General features: G+C 40.4%; 1 protein-coding gene across 1 annotated transcript in view; it reads left to right on the top strand.

The window, feature by feature from the left end:
- The window catches only part of LOC139910028 (protocadherin-15-like), a 141,370-nt gene that overhangs the window by 86,573 nt on the left and 34,829 nt on the right, over positions 1 to 19,968 (top strand). Inside the window, exons 26-27 of the mRNA XM_071897215.2 lie at positions 18,202 to 18,311; positions 18,774 to 18,926. Of these exons, the coding sequence (XP_071753316.2) occupies positions 18,202 to 18,311; positions 18,774 to 18,926 (263 nt within the window). The remainder of the gene's footprint in view (positions 1 to 18,201; positions 18,312 to 18,773; positions 18,927 to 19,968) is intronic.

Genomic DNA, 19,968 nt, shown 5'->3' with positions numbered 1-19,968 from the left:
GAGTGCACACATCTTTTTGTCTGTGTGCTTGTGTGTGTGTGTGTTATTGTACGTTTTTGTGCCTGTGTGTTTCCATTTGTATGTATGCTAGTGTTTTGTTTTTTTTCTACTCACTCCACGTTGTATTCACAGAGAGTACAGACTACTAGCTTTGAATTAATTATTCCAGTTTTATTGAAAGCTAACCATTGTACCAGTGTGGTTTTAAGAGCTTACTAATGCATCTTAATGATTTTGTGTGGTCTTGACAGACAAGCTTCTAGCCATAGGCAAGGCTGACTTACTAATATTGATTCCTATAATGAAAAAGAGAGCTGCAACAAAACAAGGTTTTTGTTAAAAGTAGCTATTTGGCATAAAATAGATTTACTCTGTTCATCGCTGCATTGAATTTAATCTTTGAATGTTAATTTATACTTGTGTGGTGTTATTTTTTTTAAAAGAGCCTGTTGGGGTTAAATATTTTGAAAGATAGCAAGTTCTATCTCAGAAACTGCATTTCAGCTTTGTACAATCAGGTTCTGTTTCCCATCCAATCACAAATTCCTTCAAAATCTACCTTTCAGTCACATCCTGTCAGAGGCTAATGTAGCCTGAAAGAGTAGTAATATAATGGTGTGCAAGCCAGAAAATAGGAACATTTCTACAGTTAGTGACGATAATGACGATACCACTCCAGCCTCACATCAGATGGCCTAGAAAAATCATTATTGTTTCCTAACAAGTCATTTGTCTTAACCTACTAATGAATCTACATTATGTGGATGTAATATGAACTAACTTGTGTCCACTGGTTACTATCAAAGTTAATGAACCAAAACACACTTTGTTGGTGATTTGTTGGAGTTGGTCATTTGGATGTTGAATCAATATTGCGTCAGAAACAGTGTGTAGCGTGGAAGATTGACAGAATGAAACACAGAACAGCAGAGAGGAGTGAGACAGATGAACAGAGAACAGCAGACATAGAGAATACCAGCTATGTGGCAACATCATACTGCTGCATGTTGATGTTAGCAGAACTGATACATGTTGCACTGTCAGTCGTAGGGTGACCAAACAAATTAATCAATTTGCGCCATCACATCTGCCCCACTTTTGCATTTTTTGTCTGCTGCCTTTCCATGTTCATTTGTTAGATAGACTCAGTCACAATTTATGCACAACACAATCAGTCTGACTTTGTCACCTCTGTGTATGAAAGGTAGAATGAGCCAAAATACAGTTGGTGGGGGGAGAAAGATGCACTCATGAGATGTGATGAACTTATGACCCCCACACACACACCTCTGGAGCCGGCCAGCCAGTCTGTAGCAGCACTACCAAACAGCATGGGACTTTTCTTTTTTTTTTTTTATCTTTCCATATGGACTCGCCGCCGGCCCGCAGGGAAAACTCCCACTACTCCAGATGGCCAGTCCGCCCCTGTGGTAGAGGGAGAAAAAAAGCCAGGGAGAGGGTGTCAAATCATCCTCATGGTATTGTGTAAGATGTAAACAGTAGACAAGGAGTACTACAAAACTACGTGCAGAAAATGAGATTATCTTTCTTTGTTGTCAAGTAACAGCAGCCAAACATACACATGCTGGTCAGTATATCACTGAATTGATATAGATGTTGTAAATTGTTTCAGTATTGTAATATTTGAAAAAGTTGAGTGTTATGATGAAATTAGTTTTTAAAGTGAAATCTGTTTATGAAGTGAAATTTATTGTTTGGAAATCTTACATTATCTTGATTACCAGAGCTCATAATATAACTTAAGGGTTAGAGTTTTTTTGAAAAAAAAAAAAAGATTTAATTTGATGCAGTCTCGTCACGGCTAAATAATCAAATTTTGCAATTAAATCAGGTTTCCTCCTACCCAGATTGACTTAACAGAAGTGTAAGTTTCTATCTCTGTTTGGGCCTCAAATGATTGATTACATCCTCATTTCAGGTACCAAAATTATAATTATTATTATTATACTATTTGTGGATGCCTGACTGCCGTAGGTGGCAATTATCATTGCTAATGCTTTATTTTTCCATTTTGTTATTTTAATAATTCCTCAAATATTAGCATCGGAAGCCATTTTGTATGCTGAACAGGGAGTTTTATGCATGATACATTGTGTTTCATTTTAGAGTTATGAATGTTTGAGTTATTTCACCTTTTCCTCATCATGGTCAGGATAAAAAAAGATTTGCGTGTGTGGGACTCATTAAAGTTTAATATGTCAGGAAGCTATGCAAGACATACACACACACACAAACACACACACACACAAAAAGGTATGCAGTTGCAGACATACTCACACATGTAAACCCACTCTTACTGCACAGACACACACAAACACAACAGACACACACACATACTCGCACACACACTGAGACTGATGAGCAGTGAAGCGTGGTGTTGGCACTCTAACCTGCTGTTTGTGCATTTTTCCTCTGTGGTTTTCTCATCTAGTAAAAACAGTTAACGAGGCGAGGAGGAAGTTTGTTAAATCACTGTAGCAATCCTGTGTAGCCTGAGCAGGGCTTGTCATTCTCTCTCTCTCTCTCTCTCTCTCTCTCTCTCTCTCTCTCTCTCTCTCTCTCTCTAGGACCCTTCCTTGCACCTGCAGAATTAGTATGCAGTCAGTATCACATGCACACACACACACACACACACAGAGTTATCAGCACCCAATGGCAGTTATCGGCATGAGGTTAAATGAACAGAAACAAAATATTGCCATATCGCAGCTTATTGAAATCTACACACCCCTCCCACCACTTTCCTTGCAGGTCTGTGTATGCACGCATGTGTGTTTTTTTGTGTGTGTGTGTGTGTGTGTGCCCATGTGCATATTTGTGTGTGGGTGGGTGTGTGTGTGTGTCTGTATGTGGGTGTGTGTTTCCCCCCATGCTGTCAGAATGCCTCACGGCCTGTTACTTTGTTAATGAATCTAATTAGAATGTGGTGAGAGAGTTCAGAACCAAAACACTTCTAAACATCAAAGCTTTGTTTTTAATCAAGAAATTACAAGATCAAAGATGGCAATACGTTGCTTTGTCTTGCATCATTACAGAGATGGAGATAACACATTACACCATGGCAAGAGATTTAGATGAATCAGGCTGCATCCACCCGCCTCTCTTCACTGATATTTATGCTCTGTTCAAGAATTAGAGGCTTAAGGCGGGAGGTGATAGGTTTGATCCCACAACAGCCCGTAGACAATAGCCAATCCATACCCATTGACTTTCTGGTCGCCCCCTGGTAAAATTTACTGCTAATAAGAAACTTTATTTCTATAGCACTTTTCTTATGTAGGTACAAAGTGCTAAACAGTTAAAAGAATAAAAACAAACACATACTGTATGACATACATTGGGAAAGTTACAAAGTGCAGCAAAACAAACATGGGCAAATGTCGTCCGCCTAAATTGCATGGAAAACAAAACAATAAAATGATTGTGATAGAAAAAGATATTAGTTGAATATCAGACTATAAAAGTGAGTTTTCAGTTGGCTCTTAAAAGAAGATACAGTGTTACATGAACATATAACTTCAAGTAAATTGTTCCAAAGTTTAGGCGCCCTGACTTTAGTCTTTAATCTGGCCTTTGGAACAGTCAAAAGTTTTTCCATGGTCTAAGACTATCTTTCTGCACATAGGGAGAATACAGCTGTGAAAGATACAGTAAGCTACAGGCCATTTACTGCTTTGAAACTAATCAATATTTGTTTGAAGTTGAGATTAAATGAAGGCATGGATGACTTTCTCCAAGTCAGTATTGGAGAAATGATCCAATTTTAAAAATATTTTTTAACTGGTAGAAGCAAGACTGAACAACTGTTTGAATTTGCTAAATAAAAAATTGCAAAATAAAAAGATATTTCTAGCAGCTGGTTTGATGTTAGGTGCTAGTTAAGATATTCTTGCATTTTACATGATGCATTTGAAAGGCTGAAAATAACTTCAGATTTGTCATTGCTTGGTTGAAGAACATTTTGAGACATCCAACAATTAATGACTGCTATTAATTATCTGCTAGACAATCTTTAGGGGTGTCAAGGCTACTGGTATCATTAGGTTTTACCAACAAGTACAGCAGTAGTAGAGGTTCAAGTATCATCAGCATAGCAATGAAGAAATGTTATGTCTGTGAAGTGTGACCCAGTGGGAGCATGTAGATAGATAACAAAATAGGACCTAGGATGGAACCTTGAGGTACTCCACAGCTCAATTTTGCAGAGGATCCATGGCAACAGAGAACTGTCTGTCAGAGAGATAGCACATAAACCAATTAAGAGCAAAGCCTGTGATTCCTACAAAGCTTCTTAGTCGATCAATTAAGACGTGACAGTGTCAAAAGCAGCACTAAGATAAAGTGGAACTAGGATCAAACATTCACCAGCATGCAGTCTCCGTACTATGTTTTGAAAGGAAACCAGACTGGAATTTTTCAAATAAATGTTGCTGCTTAAATAATCAATTAATTCTTTATACAATTATCTAATACTTGAGACGAAATGGGAGGTTAGATATAGGTCTATAATTACTGAGAATGGAGGGGTCCAGATCAGGCTTGATAAGTGCCCTTTTATAATATGACGGAATAGAGCCGGTCGCTAATGAGCAACAAATCCCCAGCATTGCACTGTACATAATATGGCAATTACTGTGCTCTCAAATCATCCATCACCACCTCTTTGTCAATAGCAAAACTGAAGGATTTGGCCCAAAAATGAAAGATCCAAAAACAGATTGGTAGTGAGGTAAAGAGGAACAAATTATTAGACTTTTTCAAAGATAGGCAGTAGCCTAAGTTGATCCTCTAAGTTCAGGTAAGGATTCATGTGACACACTATAGGCCTTTTGGAAATTAATTCCACAATGTGTGATTTTCAGCCCATCTGAAGCCAAGTGAAAGGAAGTGAGTCACGTGAATCATGTGAAGTATTTTTTTTCTGGTTGTATCCTTCTCCTTCTCTCCTTCACCCAGCTGTCTGTCAGTGAAGTTTCTCGCTCATCAACACCCTATAAATCTACCTAATACTTTCTTGGTTCTTGTACCCTTGTTCACAAAAATAGTCCTTATTATGTCACTGCCACCTTCTCTATTTTACATCGTTCTCCTCATTCCTTCTCTAAAATACCTTCCCTTTTCTCCAACTTTCTCAGGGATTGGAAGAAACTAGGTAAACCGACTCTAGTTACTGTAGGTGAATAGCATAGTGTAACTTTAAAAAACTACACTTTTCCTTCTACTTGATTGACGTATTTACTCTTTCTTTTACTTGAGTAAGATTGTTTTTAGATATAAGGAGTTGTGAGCACAATGAGATCAGGCATTTGTAGTGAAACAGTCATTCTGACCTTAACATCCCATAACTCATACTCTTCCTTATTTGATATGAGGTAAAAGGAAACCATCCCAAACTTCAGGCTAGTGCATAATTAGTGAAATCATTGGCAAGCACCACATCAAAACAGATAATTTCTAAATTTGGGGGGTTAGACTTTGGAACATGCATAGCACCTTTCTTATTTCTGTGCAAAGGCAGCTCTGTACTTAAATGAGGTACTTTTTCACTTAATTTTCCAGACGAATACTCTGTCTGACTTGATTAAAATATTTCAGTCCTCTTTCCACCTCTGCTCCCTTGCTCCTTTTTTCTACTCCCTCTCTTCTTCACTGTCTGTTTATGAAGTCTACACTCTGTTTCATCCCCCATAAACTATCTTCTATCAAATTAAACGTCTCCTCTGCCAAAACGCAAAAAGTCCCTGAAGCCCCTAAAACATTTTAACTATGAGATAAATGCGTCCTCCCTTGACGTACGCCAAAACAAGCGCGTCCGATCTGTGGCTCTATAAATATATGTCTAACCGCTTCAGTTGAAGGTTACCTTGTTTTGTTGATACACACAAACAGGCAAGTGCACACGGAGCGCTGCTGGCAATGTTACGACTGTGACAACAAATGGCAAACAACCATGCTGTTGTTATTTATAAGATAGCTAGCAGCTGGGAGAGAGAGAGAGAGAGAGAGAGAGAGAGAGAGGGACGGGGAGAGAAATTAAGTGAGGAAGAGAGAGATAGAGAGAGAGGGTAAAATGGGAGAATTAGAAGAGAGAACGAGAAAGAGAGAGGGAGAGGATAGTGTTAAAAGTTTCAAATAGTGGGAGAGAGTAATTGAGATGGTAGAGTGTGAGTTTGAGATGGGGAGAGAAAAAGAGAGCGCGGGAGAAAGGAAAAATGAGAGGAGGGAGAGAGGTGCGCGAGAGATGCCAGAGTGAGAGTTTGAGAAAGGAGAATGAAAGAGCAAAATGGAAAACAAGGGGAGATGCTGCTGGAATACACCACCTCAGAAACACACTGACTGACTCATAGGTTGATAGACAGGCAGAGAGGCAGACAGACACACACACACACACACACACACAGATCAACATACAGACAGAGAAGCCTTTACACCAGCAGATGAGCTGACAGGCTGACAGTTTGAAGTAGATTGAAGCAAACCAGCAGAGAAGCAGGTAAAGAGTCAAATAGACAGAGAAACACTGAGATACACAGATGGACATAGATGGACAAGCAGATACACAGACACACAGGCAGTCTGACCGTCTGGCAGATTGATAGGCAGGCAGAAGTATTTAGCCACCAAGACAGACAGACATGCATACAGAAAGACAGGCAGGTAGACATCCACACACACACACACATAGACATAAAAACAGACGGACAATGAAATGGGCGCTAGGGCTGGATGAATACATCTGGGATTGGTGATGGACTGAATCAATCACTGGTGGTAATTCCCTTGACGTTTTTTTTTTTGCCAATATAAACCTATAATATGTAAGCAAAGTGTACTGTTAGTCCTGCCCTCCTTGTCACTCATCTTGATGAGCTGCCAACCTTGAAATGGCATCTCGCCTGAGGCTGAGCTAACCGGTGTCAGTAAAGCTACTACAGGCGTCGCAGGAGCAGACGGTGAACGCAGGCAATCTGCAGTAAAATAAAAACTGGCCGATGTTCACTTGTGCTTTTGAGTGGGTCTTGTCTGGCACACGTTTAGCTTCGCTGTTCTTTTGTTTTTCACCGTCATTGTTGTTTGTGACTTTCTTTCACTGTGGCCACCAGCCTCTCCTTGAACCCAGCTCACCGCTCATACGACACGCCCACAGCAAATGGTGTCCGCCCCGAAAGCTCCCAAACAGCATTGAAAAGCCAATTTCAGGCAAACAGGGGGATTTAGACATGTAACCACAAGGTCACGGACAGCCACATAATATATCTATTTATTTAGTGAAATTTTCATGTCAAAATAGTCGTACATTGCAGCTTCAAATTACCTTTGATCATTTAAAATGTAGCCTAGTGCAGTGGAGAATGTTCAAGTTGATTTGAAATTTCAAATTTGTTTTGAGCCAGAAGGAAGCATAAACATAGCCAAGATTCCCCAGAGCCTTTCATAGGGTGTGCTGTTTTTGTCCCATTCGACTGCGAGGGCTTTAATTTAAAATGTAAATATGACCCTTGTGCATTTAAAAGCTATGTTTCAGTTGAAGTTGTCACGCCTACACCTAGACCGTCTGTTGCCCCACAGCATGGATGAAAGCATCTGAGATTGTCAATATATGTGATGATGATTGGTTGACAGGAGGATGTACACTATCGCCCAACCCTAAATGGCAGACATTCATACACACAAAGAGACATGGACAGACATTGAGACACTCATCAAGTAACCAGTCGCCCTACCTGCTAGCCCAGCCAGCCAGTCTGTATAATTATAGAACCAATTAATACATAGTCTGACCTGTGTCCTAACACCAGCCGCATAGCTCCCACATGAATGGATAATTGTTACACTCATCAGCATTCACCGGAGGCTTGTGCTGGTGTGTGTTTGTGTTATGAACCTGGTTAGTCATCTAAACGTGTGTGTGTGCGTGTGTGTGTGTGTGCAATTATTTTGGTGAGATATCCATGTTTGTGAGGAGTCAAATAGCCTGGAGGGTTTAATAATGTTCTTCCTTCTTCGTATCAGCCTCAGGCGTTTAGCAACACATCGCATAACAATCAAGAAGTCAAGAGAGGTACAGTAGAGGTACAGTAGTCAAAAGGAGAAGCTGGCTTGTGACCGGAAAGTTGGCAGTTCAAATCGGGAGGAAAATCTTGGTGGGGGAAGTGAATGAATAACACTCTCCTCTCCCGCAGCAATTTCTCTTTTGGGCTCTTTGAGCAAGGTACTGGCGTGGCACAGTGGCCACCAACCCAAGACTGTGGTTGTACTGGGCAGCTACTAGGTGTGTTCATACATTTTTTACAATCAAATCTCCTCTGAATAGATAAAAATTAAGAGAAGAAAACAAAGGAAACATCCTGTATAGAGGTGTATAGAGGGCTTTCAGGTAATGTAACGTGTTTCTAATGCTGCGTTCAGCTCATATGGGAAGAAGTGTAAGAATAGGATGACATCTTGTTCATACAACTTGGAAGTGTTCACATGCTTAACTTTTTGGAACACCCATATCCAAAATGATTATTTATTAATCCTAGTCCCCATGAAATGAACTCAGAGTAAACAGAGTATCTTTCATGGTGACCTCATGCTGCACTAGTAGGCGTAAATATACACTCCCCGAGCACTTTATTAGGAACTCCTTACTAATACTGGGTAGGTATCAGCTTTTAGCTCAATGTAAACCGGCTACCAAAGTGACATCCGCCTCAAGGTTTGACATGTTGTGCATTCTGAGACGCTTTTCTGCTCACCACAGTTGTAAAGAGTGGCTATCTGAGTTACTGAAGCCTTTCTGTCAGCTCCAACCAGTCTGGCCATTCTCCTCTGACCTCTCTCATCAACAAGGCATTTCCATCCGCAGAACTGCCGCTCACTGGATGTTTTTTGTTTTTCGCACCATTCTGTGTAAACTCTAGAGACTGTAGTGCGTGAAAATCCCAGGAGATCAGCAGTTTCAGCCCGTATGGCACCAACAACCATGCCACAGTCAAAGTCACTGAGATCACATTTTTTCCCCATTCTGATGTTTGATGTGAACATTAACTGAAGCTGCTGATCTGTACCTGCATGATCTTATGCATTGCACTGCTGCCACATGATTGTCTGATTGGATAATTGCATGAATATGAAGGTGCACAGGTGTTCCTAACAAAGTGCTCAGTGAGTGTACATTTCTAACCAATAAAACCATCAGATTTTTGACTCATATTCCATTGGTTTAGACTTTTGAATGATCCCTCACTGCTTTATGTCCCGCCCCAACATCCTGTTTCAACAGCAAATGCATCAAATCAAGGAAGTAAAGATGCAATTCCATGGGGTCTTTGTTTTAAAATCAACCAATGAAGTGCAGCAGACATTATTCTCTTTTTGTTAGTACACTTGATTGTATTACTGTAAAAATAACCAATAATTTAGATTTTTATTATCTTGGACTGCTGACATTGATGGATTCTCTGCCATGTTTGCCGCTTGTGTTCAAACACTTCTGCTATTCGTGACACCGAGTGGGATAAATCAGAGCACGCACAAAAGTCCCATTTATCCTACTTGTAATTACCACTAGGAGGTTGACATGAACTTTTATTCTCTTTTATACAAACTGAACTGACCTACGCCCACACCACAGCAATCTTTTTTCAGATATCTCTCTTTTTCTAGCCTGGTTGTTATATGTATTAAGCCATTATTTGCACGCAGTCAATTCTCCAATGGACCTCCATGACATCGCCAGATGTGGTTGCTAGGAGATCTGTGACACAACTGCAAAGCCTCTATTGAAGAATGGGGAGAAAGGATGATGGATAGAGAGTGAGAATGAGAGAGATTGATCGGGTGATGTGTAGAGTGAGAAAGAAAGAGGGTGATCAAGCTGACTGTTTTATCATCACAACAAACTGAATCATTAGCCTACTAGTTGTTACTACTTGAGATGTTTTTTTCTTTTGTTTGCTTCCAAGTTTCAGAAGTGCAGACAAGAATGTTAAAAAGCTCCCCTAATGTATGCTGATTTAAAATTACCATTAAGGGCAACACTAATTTAAGCCTTTAAAGTTTTTAAGTTATCACCTTTAAAAGCGCTTCATTTTTGCCATTATGGGAGAGTGAGCAAAAAAAAAAGATTTTAATCAAAACGGAAAACTTAATTACCTTTTCTTAAACTACGTGTTCTCTTTAGTCTTCTCTGTTTATCCTGATTAATTATTTAAAGTTTAAACAAATGGAACTGAATAGTTGAGCAACTTTTTTTAAAGGAAGGTTTTCTAAAAGCCGCTTTTGTCTTTACTACTTTTGTCTTTACTGTTGTTCTTCCCATACCATTAGGCAAGAATGGGAACAGAATAAAAAGTGTCAAATGAGAGTAATCATCAGGACTTTAATTGTGAAGTAAAAGTAAAAAAACAAAACTTCTTATTTAAGTGTTAAAGAGTGAGAGCGGCATTTCTCTTTGCAGAGAGCTTTACCCTGTTTGCCTTTTTGGCCCTGAAAGCCCAAATCCTCTCCAGAACTGAAAAGAAAATTAAACAACGTTGGCTATCAAAGTACAGCACACCATGGATTACAACACTAAATCCATTTCTAAAGACAGAAAGTGGAGGAATCCAATTATTTAACATTTTATTAGACAGGGGAGGGGAGAGAGAGGGAGAGAGTCAAAGTGGGAGGGAGAGAACGGGACTGGAAAGAGAGAGAGAGGGAGAGAATGGGCACGTAAGAGAGTTTATGTCAACATATGTTACTGTTAACAATTTTAAGTATTGATTGGCAGCACATGGATTATACATTTCATCATTTTTTTAAAGAGGAACAAATCCAATTATTCATCTCTTTTAGGCAAGGGTGGAATTTAGAGGGAACGTGAAAGAGAGGGGAAGTGAATGAGAGAGACAGAGCGAGAGAGAGGACGCAAGAAAGGGAGAGAGGATGAGACAGAGAGCAGACGGGGGGAGAACGAAACAGAAAGAGAGCCAATGAGAGAATAGCTCAGGAAGCTGGAGGGCGAGTCTGAACCTCGGTGAGGACAGGAAGAGAGGTTAGAGAGGAGGTGTGCGTGTAATTGTTAGTAAGCAGCATCTCAGTCAGCAGCTGCTTTTCAGCACAGTGCCAGTTGTTTGCATCATGTGCTGCTGGTCAACCTCAACATGAATTACAACATTTTTTAAAGAGCGAGGGGGGGGAGGGGGGAATTATTTAAAACTGTATTAGGCAAGAGCAGAGAAGGGGAGAGAGAGAAAGAGGAGAAGTAAGGGAGACAAAGGTATGGCTGTGTCTTAGCTCAGAAAGCCTGAGGCTGGATTTGAATCTGAGAAAGAAAAAGACAGGAGGGGGTTGGAGAGGAGGCGAGGGTGTAATTACTGGTAAGGCAGCATGTGTCACCACTACACCATCCTGAAGGCTCGGTTTCTTTTGATATACATACTACGAAGAGAGAGAAGATGGAGATATCTTAGTCGTTTGTTTGATTCATTCATTCATTTGTTGATTGAACTCCCCATGTGGTCCTTCAATGACAGCGCAGACTGGTTTTAGGGTTTTAGGGGATGAAACGGAGAAGCTCGCTCAGAATGAGTCAAGTTGATACTTTAAAAAAATAATTGCATTATTAGAATTCATGCTTTACTTTGTTTATGGACTTTGCAGACTTTTTTATGGATTTTGTAACGTGTGAAGTTTTTTTTCTATTTGTTTGTTTGTTTGTTTGTTTTCTGCATTGAACTCTCTGTCCTCTCTGCCTGTTTGTATTGCATAGGAAACATAATATGTAAAGATATGTACATTTTAAGTGAGCAAAGTGAAGCTACTTTTTACTGACTTACTGTAAGTATAGATTTTTACACCAGTAATATTGTTTCCACTTACAGCAAGTAAAAATTCAGCTAAGTAACTTCTACTTGAGTTGGATATTTCCACCCTTGCCTGAATTTGTTTCTTGAAGACCAGGCTGCCATGATGAGTGGTGGCACTGTGGGAGAAATGAAGCTGTTGGTCTTAGATCATTGCCACAGGTCGTAGCTACAGGATATGAACAAAAACTCATCCAAATTACATCAGCATTATATATCTTTTAGAAAGTTCTAGATACATGCAAGCCTATTCAGTGTTGTTCACATGTAGTCACCCACCCACACACAGCCTTGCCTTTTACATAATACACACGCACACACACACACACACACACACACACACACACACACACACACAGAGGCATATTTGTATTACTTGTCATGAGGACATTGAACAAGTGACGTCTAGCAAAGTATCCTCACTTTTGAGGATTTTCCTCATCTTTCTATCTTTGTGAGGACATTTGGTCGTAGAAATACAAGAACACACACAGGCACACACACACACACATTAGACTAAGATTCTCATCAGCCTTGGTTTGTACAGAATCCAGCAAAGTAATACTCATTTATATTCGGTTGGATTAAGACGGCCAACCTGAATACCAAGTGTATTATTTTATTCAATATGATACATTACACAAAGATTAAAAAATCAGGGTTTTATTATTCATTGGATACAAGTTGTTCAATAAGGGATTCAAATGTATTTTATTGTAGATAGAACCCACTGTGTGTGTGGGTGTACTGTCTGTGGGTGTCTGTGAGTGTCTGTGTTCATGTGCATCTGTCAGTCTACCTCAATGCAGATCAAAGTGTTTGATAGATTAAGGAAGATGCTATCAGTCTACACACACACACACACACACACACACACACACACACACACACACACACATGCACAGAGAGAGAGAGAGATGCTTGTCAGAAGCTTTTCATAGAAGTGATGTCAGTTGAATCTTCTTGTCAGTCAGCCAATATGTATACACACTCACACACACACACACACACACACACACAGACGTGCACCTACACACAGAGATACACAGACTGTATGCTTGTCAACATCACCGCTTTTCTCCTCTTGCCAGTTAATTTATTCAAACACACATATATACACAAACACGTTTTTTTTTTTTATTTCTGTCTCATTCTCCCTTTCTATTGCTCTCTCTTTCCCATTCCTTTTTCTTCTCTTTTTTCTGTATCTTTATCTCTATTTGGTATCACCTCTGATTGTCTCTCCTCTTGTAACAAAAACCCTTATATGTATTATCTAGTTCTTCTCGCTCTTTCTCTCTGTATCTCTTTCCTTCTCTCTCTCCTTTGCCAAACGAGCCATGTCTATATATTATGTAGTAACAACTATCAACTATTCTCCACTCCGGTCCAGACCATTTGAGTGATGCTGAGCCAGATGAGTGACAGTTGACAATATGACACTGTTATAAAAACCAAGGGGGAGAAAAAGAAAGAGGCAGAGAATGAAAAATGCTGAGACACTCGTGAGTAGAGAGAGAATGGGGTGAGAGAGAGAGAGAGAGAAGAGAAAGAATCAGCCAGAGAGATACAGAGAGGGAGGTGAAGACCAGATAGTGATTGACAATGAAAATGAGTGACAGAGGTGATGGGAGAGAGACAGAAGTGGAGAGGCAGTGAGTGAACCAATATGGCAGAAGGGAGAGATGTGAGGATAGAGGGAGGGAGAAAGAGACGGAAGGTACAGAAAATGTATTTTGGAAGAAACTCATGAAATCTAGTTGAGCGCTCGTTGCATGCTTGCCAGCTTTGAGTGTCTTGGCAAAGTCAAATCACCAATAATAACTCACTACTGTAACTTAACAACCAACATTACTGCTAACATCCACTTAGCAAGGCAAAAAATCACACAGCTTACCTCATCAGGAAACCAGGGAATTTGAACTGAATCTTCTACTAGCTCACTTCCGCACGCAATTTAAACTGTAGAGAAATGCAGTCTTCCAATGCAGCTGCACTAAAAAATAGCCGCAGCAGGAGCAGTAACTTCTAGGCCACCAGCCGACCCTTAAAAGTTACTACCACAGGCAATTAAGTTCAACAACTAACTAATGAAAATCCTACAGTCTCTTAGCGGCATCAGTACATGTAGATGCTTGCATCCTGGCAAGCATAAATGGGAGAGAGAGGAGAAAGAAAGAGATACAGAGAGGTGGCGACAGAAAAGGGAAAGACTTGAGTACAGTTGTTTTAAGTTGTGTTTTAAGCTCTCAGAATGCTGACTGCTAGATATTAGAAAAAATGTAACTTCTACTTAAACAGGTTTATTATTAGCTTTATTCACATGGTGGCCATATCTGATTTAGTTGGTACTTCTTACCCAGAAGACAGTGAAGCAGATGGAAAGAGAGGCAAATTCAACCAGTGTTTGGACAAATTTTTTTAAATATACACCAAAATCCCTCCATATTGTTGAGAGCAGAGCTAGAGGCAAAATTACCCGAGAAGGTGCAAATCAACGGCTACAGCAACTGGATTGAAGGGCACATCCATGATGTTGATCCATAACTACAGCCAATGTTAACAGTCAGCTGCTTCATGTTGTTGACGTTATTTTTCTCCAAACCAACTAGGTCTAATTGTGTAAGTTGTATCTTAGCTAGCAGACACATTTGCCTGTCAAAGAAGCGCCACTAGGGATATGAAGCATAAAGTTAGCATATTACTAATAGAAGATGAAGACTGTTGAGTTGAGTTTGCCTGAGTTTCCACCCTCCTTGCTGTCTTCCAGGTAGGGGGACCGTGTGTTTTCTGTTGGGGAATTATGGAATTATTATTATTATTATTATAATTCCATTATTCCAAAAATATGGAATAGCCTCCACCATGAGATCAGTTCGTTCCATCAACATTTTAAACATCTAAATACGCACTTTTACTTTATTGCTTTTCATAGTAGTTGACAGTTTTATGCTTTTTAGATGCGAAGTAACTCATGGATCTGTAAAGTCAGTCAGTCAGTCAGTCAGTCAGTCAGTCAATCAGTCATTCACTCACTCACTCATTCACTCACTCACTCACTCTTAGCCTGTCTGCAACACTGCTGAACTGAGGAGGCTGCTTCACATCTATGACACTGTGTCCTTGTCATTTCTAGTTCTATTAACCTGCTTTTACTCTGTTTTATGTCTCTATTTTACCCTTTTCATTTTAATTCTCATGTTTTGTGTTTTACCCTTGACCATTGCTCTGCTTCTCCTGTTTTTGTTCTATTCTTTGTAAAGCACTTTGTAACCTTGGCTTTAAAAGGTGCTATATAAATACAGGTTTACTTACTTACACTCACTTACTTTGCTTCCCACGCCGAGTATAACGTAAATAAAATACGGCCGTCATGTGAATAAAGCAAATAGTGTTATGAGAGGAGGCGTGACTAGAGCTTGACAGAAGCATAGTGCTGCCAGGCACAGAGGATACTTACAGTTTGATATAGACAAAGAGAGAGAGAGAGAGAGAGAGAGAGAGAGACACACACACACACAGAGGGAGAGAGAGAGAGAGAGAGAGAGAGAGAGATTGAAAGAAGGGAAACAATCAGAATGAGAGAAAGAAAGAAAGAAATTGGGAGAAGCAGAGAGTGGGCTTGAGGAGACACAGAGAAAGAATAAGGATGAGAGGGGAAGAGAATTTATCATAAAGAAAGAGAGGCTGAAAGAGATTGACAAAAAAGAGAAAAACATAATGACTGAGATAGAGAGAGTGAGAGAATGAGAGTGACTGAGAGAAAGAGCCATGGAGCGGAGTGTATCATTGCCACTATCTATCACTGTCCTCATTATTCCATCTGTCCCTTCACACTGCTGAACCCAGACACTATGAACACTGTCACAGCCCTGTGTAGATGTGTCCTACCATAGGTTCATAACCTATATTCAGTCTGTATATGTGCGTCCAGCGTGTGTGTGTGTGTGTGTGTGTGTGTGTGTGTGTGTGTGTGTGTGTGTTGTTATCAGTAGCAGCCCAGCTTGCTGTAGTTAGGGTGTCAGGACAGCAATGATTGGAGAGAGCACAGGAGGGGGATTACTGGCTAGATAATGAGCTGTGTGTGTGTGTGTGTGTGTGTGTGTGTGTGTGTGTGTGTGTATGTGTGTGTTATCTGTACTAAGACATGAACATGTGCATGGAGTCGTGTGTGTTTGTGTGCATTTGTATGCCTGTAAATGTGTCCCATACAAGTAATTGTGTCTGTATGTTTGTGTATGCGTACGCACGTGTACCAGTTCCTGTGCCTCTCTCTCTGTGTGTGTGTGTGTGTGTGTGTGTGTGTGTGTGTGTGTGTTCGCTCCATTGTGCTCCTTCACCCCTGTCAAGTAGGAATTGTAGCTAAAGAGGGAGAGAGGGATGGAGGAATGGATAGCCATTGTAGCTGAAGCCTGCTGGGATTTTGGCTGGAAGCTGATGCCTGGAGGAAGGAGGGAGGGGGGAGGGGGGGTGTTAGGGAAGGAGGGAAGGAGAAATAGAGACCGAAATGGATGGAGAGAAAGAGAGAGGGAGACGGTAAGAGAGGAATGGAGGAATTAGTGGGGAAGAGAGGAGATAAATATCAATGGAGGGAAAGAGGGAGAGAGGAGAGGGAGAGGAAGGGTTGAAGTGAGAGAGGGAGGAAGAAAGATATGGCAGAGGGAGAGAAGAGGGATAAAATAATTCTGTGTTTATAATTTATTGCACATCCAACAAAAACCCAAATTTACTGATGGACCATATATCTGCTGTTGTGGAAAAAAAACACACACAACTGCAGTTTGGGAGTTTTTCATTTTCTTACTGAACGGCAACTTTGTGTGGTCATTTACATGTTGAGTGAGTTTCATGCAGCTTCTGCCTCTGAAACCTTTTACAATACTAAGCTGTGAATGAGTAGTTTGAAAAAAAAACAAAAAAAACATGGGTGTCAATGAAAACAAATGCTTTCTTTTCTTCATCCCTGATTTTTTGGGGGGCTTTTTTTAGACATATTTGTTTTGTATCTGACAACAGTAATATGTCTATCAAATGGAAATTCCTGTATTTTCATGTTATATTAAGATTATTATTTGTCCTGACAGTAGCCTGTGGCCCAGGTGAAGTCATAACCTGTTTGGCTCTTTGGTAATTGCGGGAGAAAAAGACATGTTAGCCACTGCTAATGCTAAATGTTTATAGAGAAGCTTTGAGAATTGTTGTTTGGCTGTACAACAGGCCAAGTATTCTCTTTTTTTTTAAGGAGATGTCCTTTATTTGAAGTGCTGCTGACAATTTAAACACTCTTATCCTAATGTTCCATCAACCAGCAGAATTTCGTTTTTTTTAAAGCCATATTCGCTCCATAAATTTCATATTAACTACATGTTTGCTTGTGACTCTTAATAGGAATGTTCTGGATAGAGCAGCTGGTCAGGGAAGCATCTTAACTCGGCTGGGTGTTAACACTCACACACAAACACACATGCATGTGCGCACGTACACACATGCACACATGTACAGGAACACACACCACACAGCATACACACACACTTTGAGGGGGGATGTTAGAAATCAGCAGCTTACACACTTGTTCACAGAAGCAGATGCACACACAGTACTCACATTACACACACACACACACGCACACACACACTCATTATACTCTCTCCAAGAGCCCCATTTATCACGTTGTGATAAGTTGATAACTTAGCCAGTTGGTAGCCCATGTTATAATGTTTAGCCAGCTGTGACGGTTGGCCTAATGACTGAACTGGGTTTGTTTAATGGAGTGAAATCTGTTGGAAATTTGAGAGTTGCCAGATTTGGGGAAAATCTGTCAGGTCTGTAAGCAGGGAAAAATGCCCACCAGCCTCGATGAGGGGCAGGTGGGCAAAAACACAAGCTTGACAGCAAGAGAGTGGTGGCCATGGACCCACTGCTCCGAAGTAATTAAATGCCAGATTTGAGAAAAATATGTTGGAGAAGTTGCCTGCTTTCCCTTTGAAGTCTGTTGACGGTTTAATTCCACTATTTGGCAGACGATTGATGATGTCAGAATTCTTGTTCCAAATGCACTGGATCATACTAAATCACATATATCTATTTATCTATGTATATTCAAACATAATATGTGCATCAGCCTTACTGAGGTGACATCATCTGACATCATGTACTGTAGCTTTTGGGGAAAGTAAAGGTACAGGAAGCTGTCAGTGTGAAAGAGTTTGACACATTTGACAGTTTTAACTCAGTTGATTTGAACTCGTCAAATCACAGTCAACCCCAGAAAGAAAGTAGGTCTACAGTGTGTGTATGCATAATTAATTTCATCTCAGTTGATATTGATTGATTGACTGATTCCCAGGTTTCCTCCAGTGAGTGAGGAGGCTCCAGTTGGAACCACAGTGGGAGTCATCCTGGCTTCTGCTGTCAATCAAACTATGATCTACTCCATCATCGAGGGCAACGAGGGAGGTGAGAGCTGCATATACACCCAGATTGCCCGCTGTAGTTTTCAGCTGCTGCCATGTTGGCTCCACAGTCTGGCCATGGAGGAACACAGATGATGGATGGTGCAACCAATGAGCAACCTTTTTTTTTTTTTTTTTTGCCTTTTTGGGAGCTACTGCCACCTTGCAAGAAACAAAACAAATCCCTAGACAGCGCTTTTCTTGCTCTTGCATAATAGTGTCTCAGCTCCCAATCTCCTCTCTGCCCAGTCTCCTCCAACTGTTACAAACCAAGGCTAATATATGGGAAACTTTGTTATGGGGTGATATTGAGTTATTGGGGTTCAGGTGCTCATCAGGCTGTTTGTGTGTGAGTGTATCACTCTCTGTTCCCGCTTTGACCTCTACCCCCCCCCCCTCTCTGTTCCCCCTTTGACCTCTACCCCCCCCCCCCCCCCCCCCCCCCCCTCCATCTCTCCCTCTCCAGGTGTATTCACATTAAATGACACTACAGGAGTGATTTCCACTGCCAAGCTCCTGGACTATGAAACCAATGCCGGTTACGTTCTAAAGGTGGAGGCGGACTCCATGTTGGAGACTCTCCATGAGAGAGACTCCAACCCTCGAGCTCCCTCCAAGAGTAAGTGTGTGTGTGTGTGTGTGTGTGTGTGTGTGTGTGTGTGTGTGTATATGAACAATCTTCACCCACCAGTGTTTTCTGCTACTCTCTTTCTTTCACTTTCTTTTCTTTGTGTACTTCTTCCTTTCTTTCAGACTGTCTTTATCGTCTACTTTTATCCTCCCTCTCCATCCATAAAAACATACTTTTGTTTTCTTAGATTGTGAGTGGGAGGGCAGACCAACCAAAACAAGTTTCATGGTTTTAATTGAAATTATAACTGAAGTGTAAATTTCTCTAATTAGACACTCCCTCCCCCCCTTCCTCTCTATCTCTTTCTTTGCCTCCTTTCTTCTTGCCCTGCCTTGTTCCTACTTTCCCCCCCTCTCCTCTCTGTCTCTCTCTCTCTCTCTCTCTCTCTCTCTCTCTCTTCCTCCTCTCTCTCTTCCTTCTAAAAATTCTTCTTAATTGATTTTCAGCTCTCTGCGTTTCTCCTTTGTTCTTTAATTATAGTGTTTACCACATGCTGTGCTCATTCCATGGAAAGTGTTTGAATTTAAGCGTTCCACAGGGATTAAAACTACACATCATTCTAGTCATTAGCAAATCTCCTTCAATTCTTTTCACCATGCATTTTAATCAGCTAACAAATCAATATGATTTTAACAATGTGTTAATCTGGTTTTCTAACTCAAGTGAAGGGTGGAATTGTAAAAAGATGTTTTGGTATGGTGTCTAAGGATGACTGTTGCAGACTAATTTTTGCCTACGCTTTTTTTTTTTCCTTCTGACAAACTTATTGTTTGTTGATTTTTTATTTTAGTTTTTTGCCTTTCTTTGAGCAAAAACTTCTTCCATCTTGGGATTTGCTCTTGCTTTCTGACATATGACTCATCCTTTTAAAAAGCTTGGTTTTTCGAAGACGTATTTCGGTGAAGATTTGCGTGGGTGTGATTCAAAACCATTGCCTTGTTTTTGACCAGATAAGATTGCTCATTTCCAGTCACATTCATTGAATATGAATGACAGAAGATCATTGGCAGAATGTTTTTGTCTTGTACTG

This window comes from Centroberyx gerrardi, chromosome 20 (assembly GCF_048128805.1).
Source record: "Centroberyx gerrardi isolate f3 chromosome 20, fCenGer3.hap1.cur.20231027, whole genome shotgun sequence".
Classification (NCBI taxonomy): Eukaryota; Metazoa; Chordata; class Actinopteri; order Beryciformes; family Berycidae; genus Centroberyx; species Centroberyx gerrardi.
The sequence above is the reverse complement of the archived record's forward strand: the minus strand, read 5'-3'. Positions and strand labels throughout refer to the sequence as shown.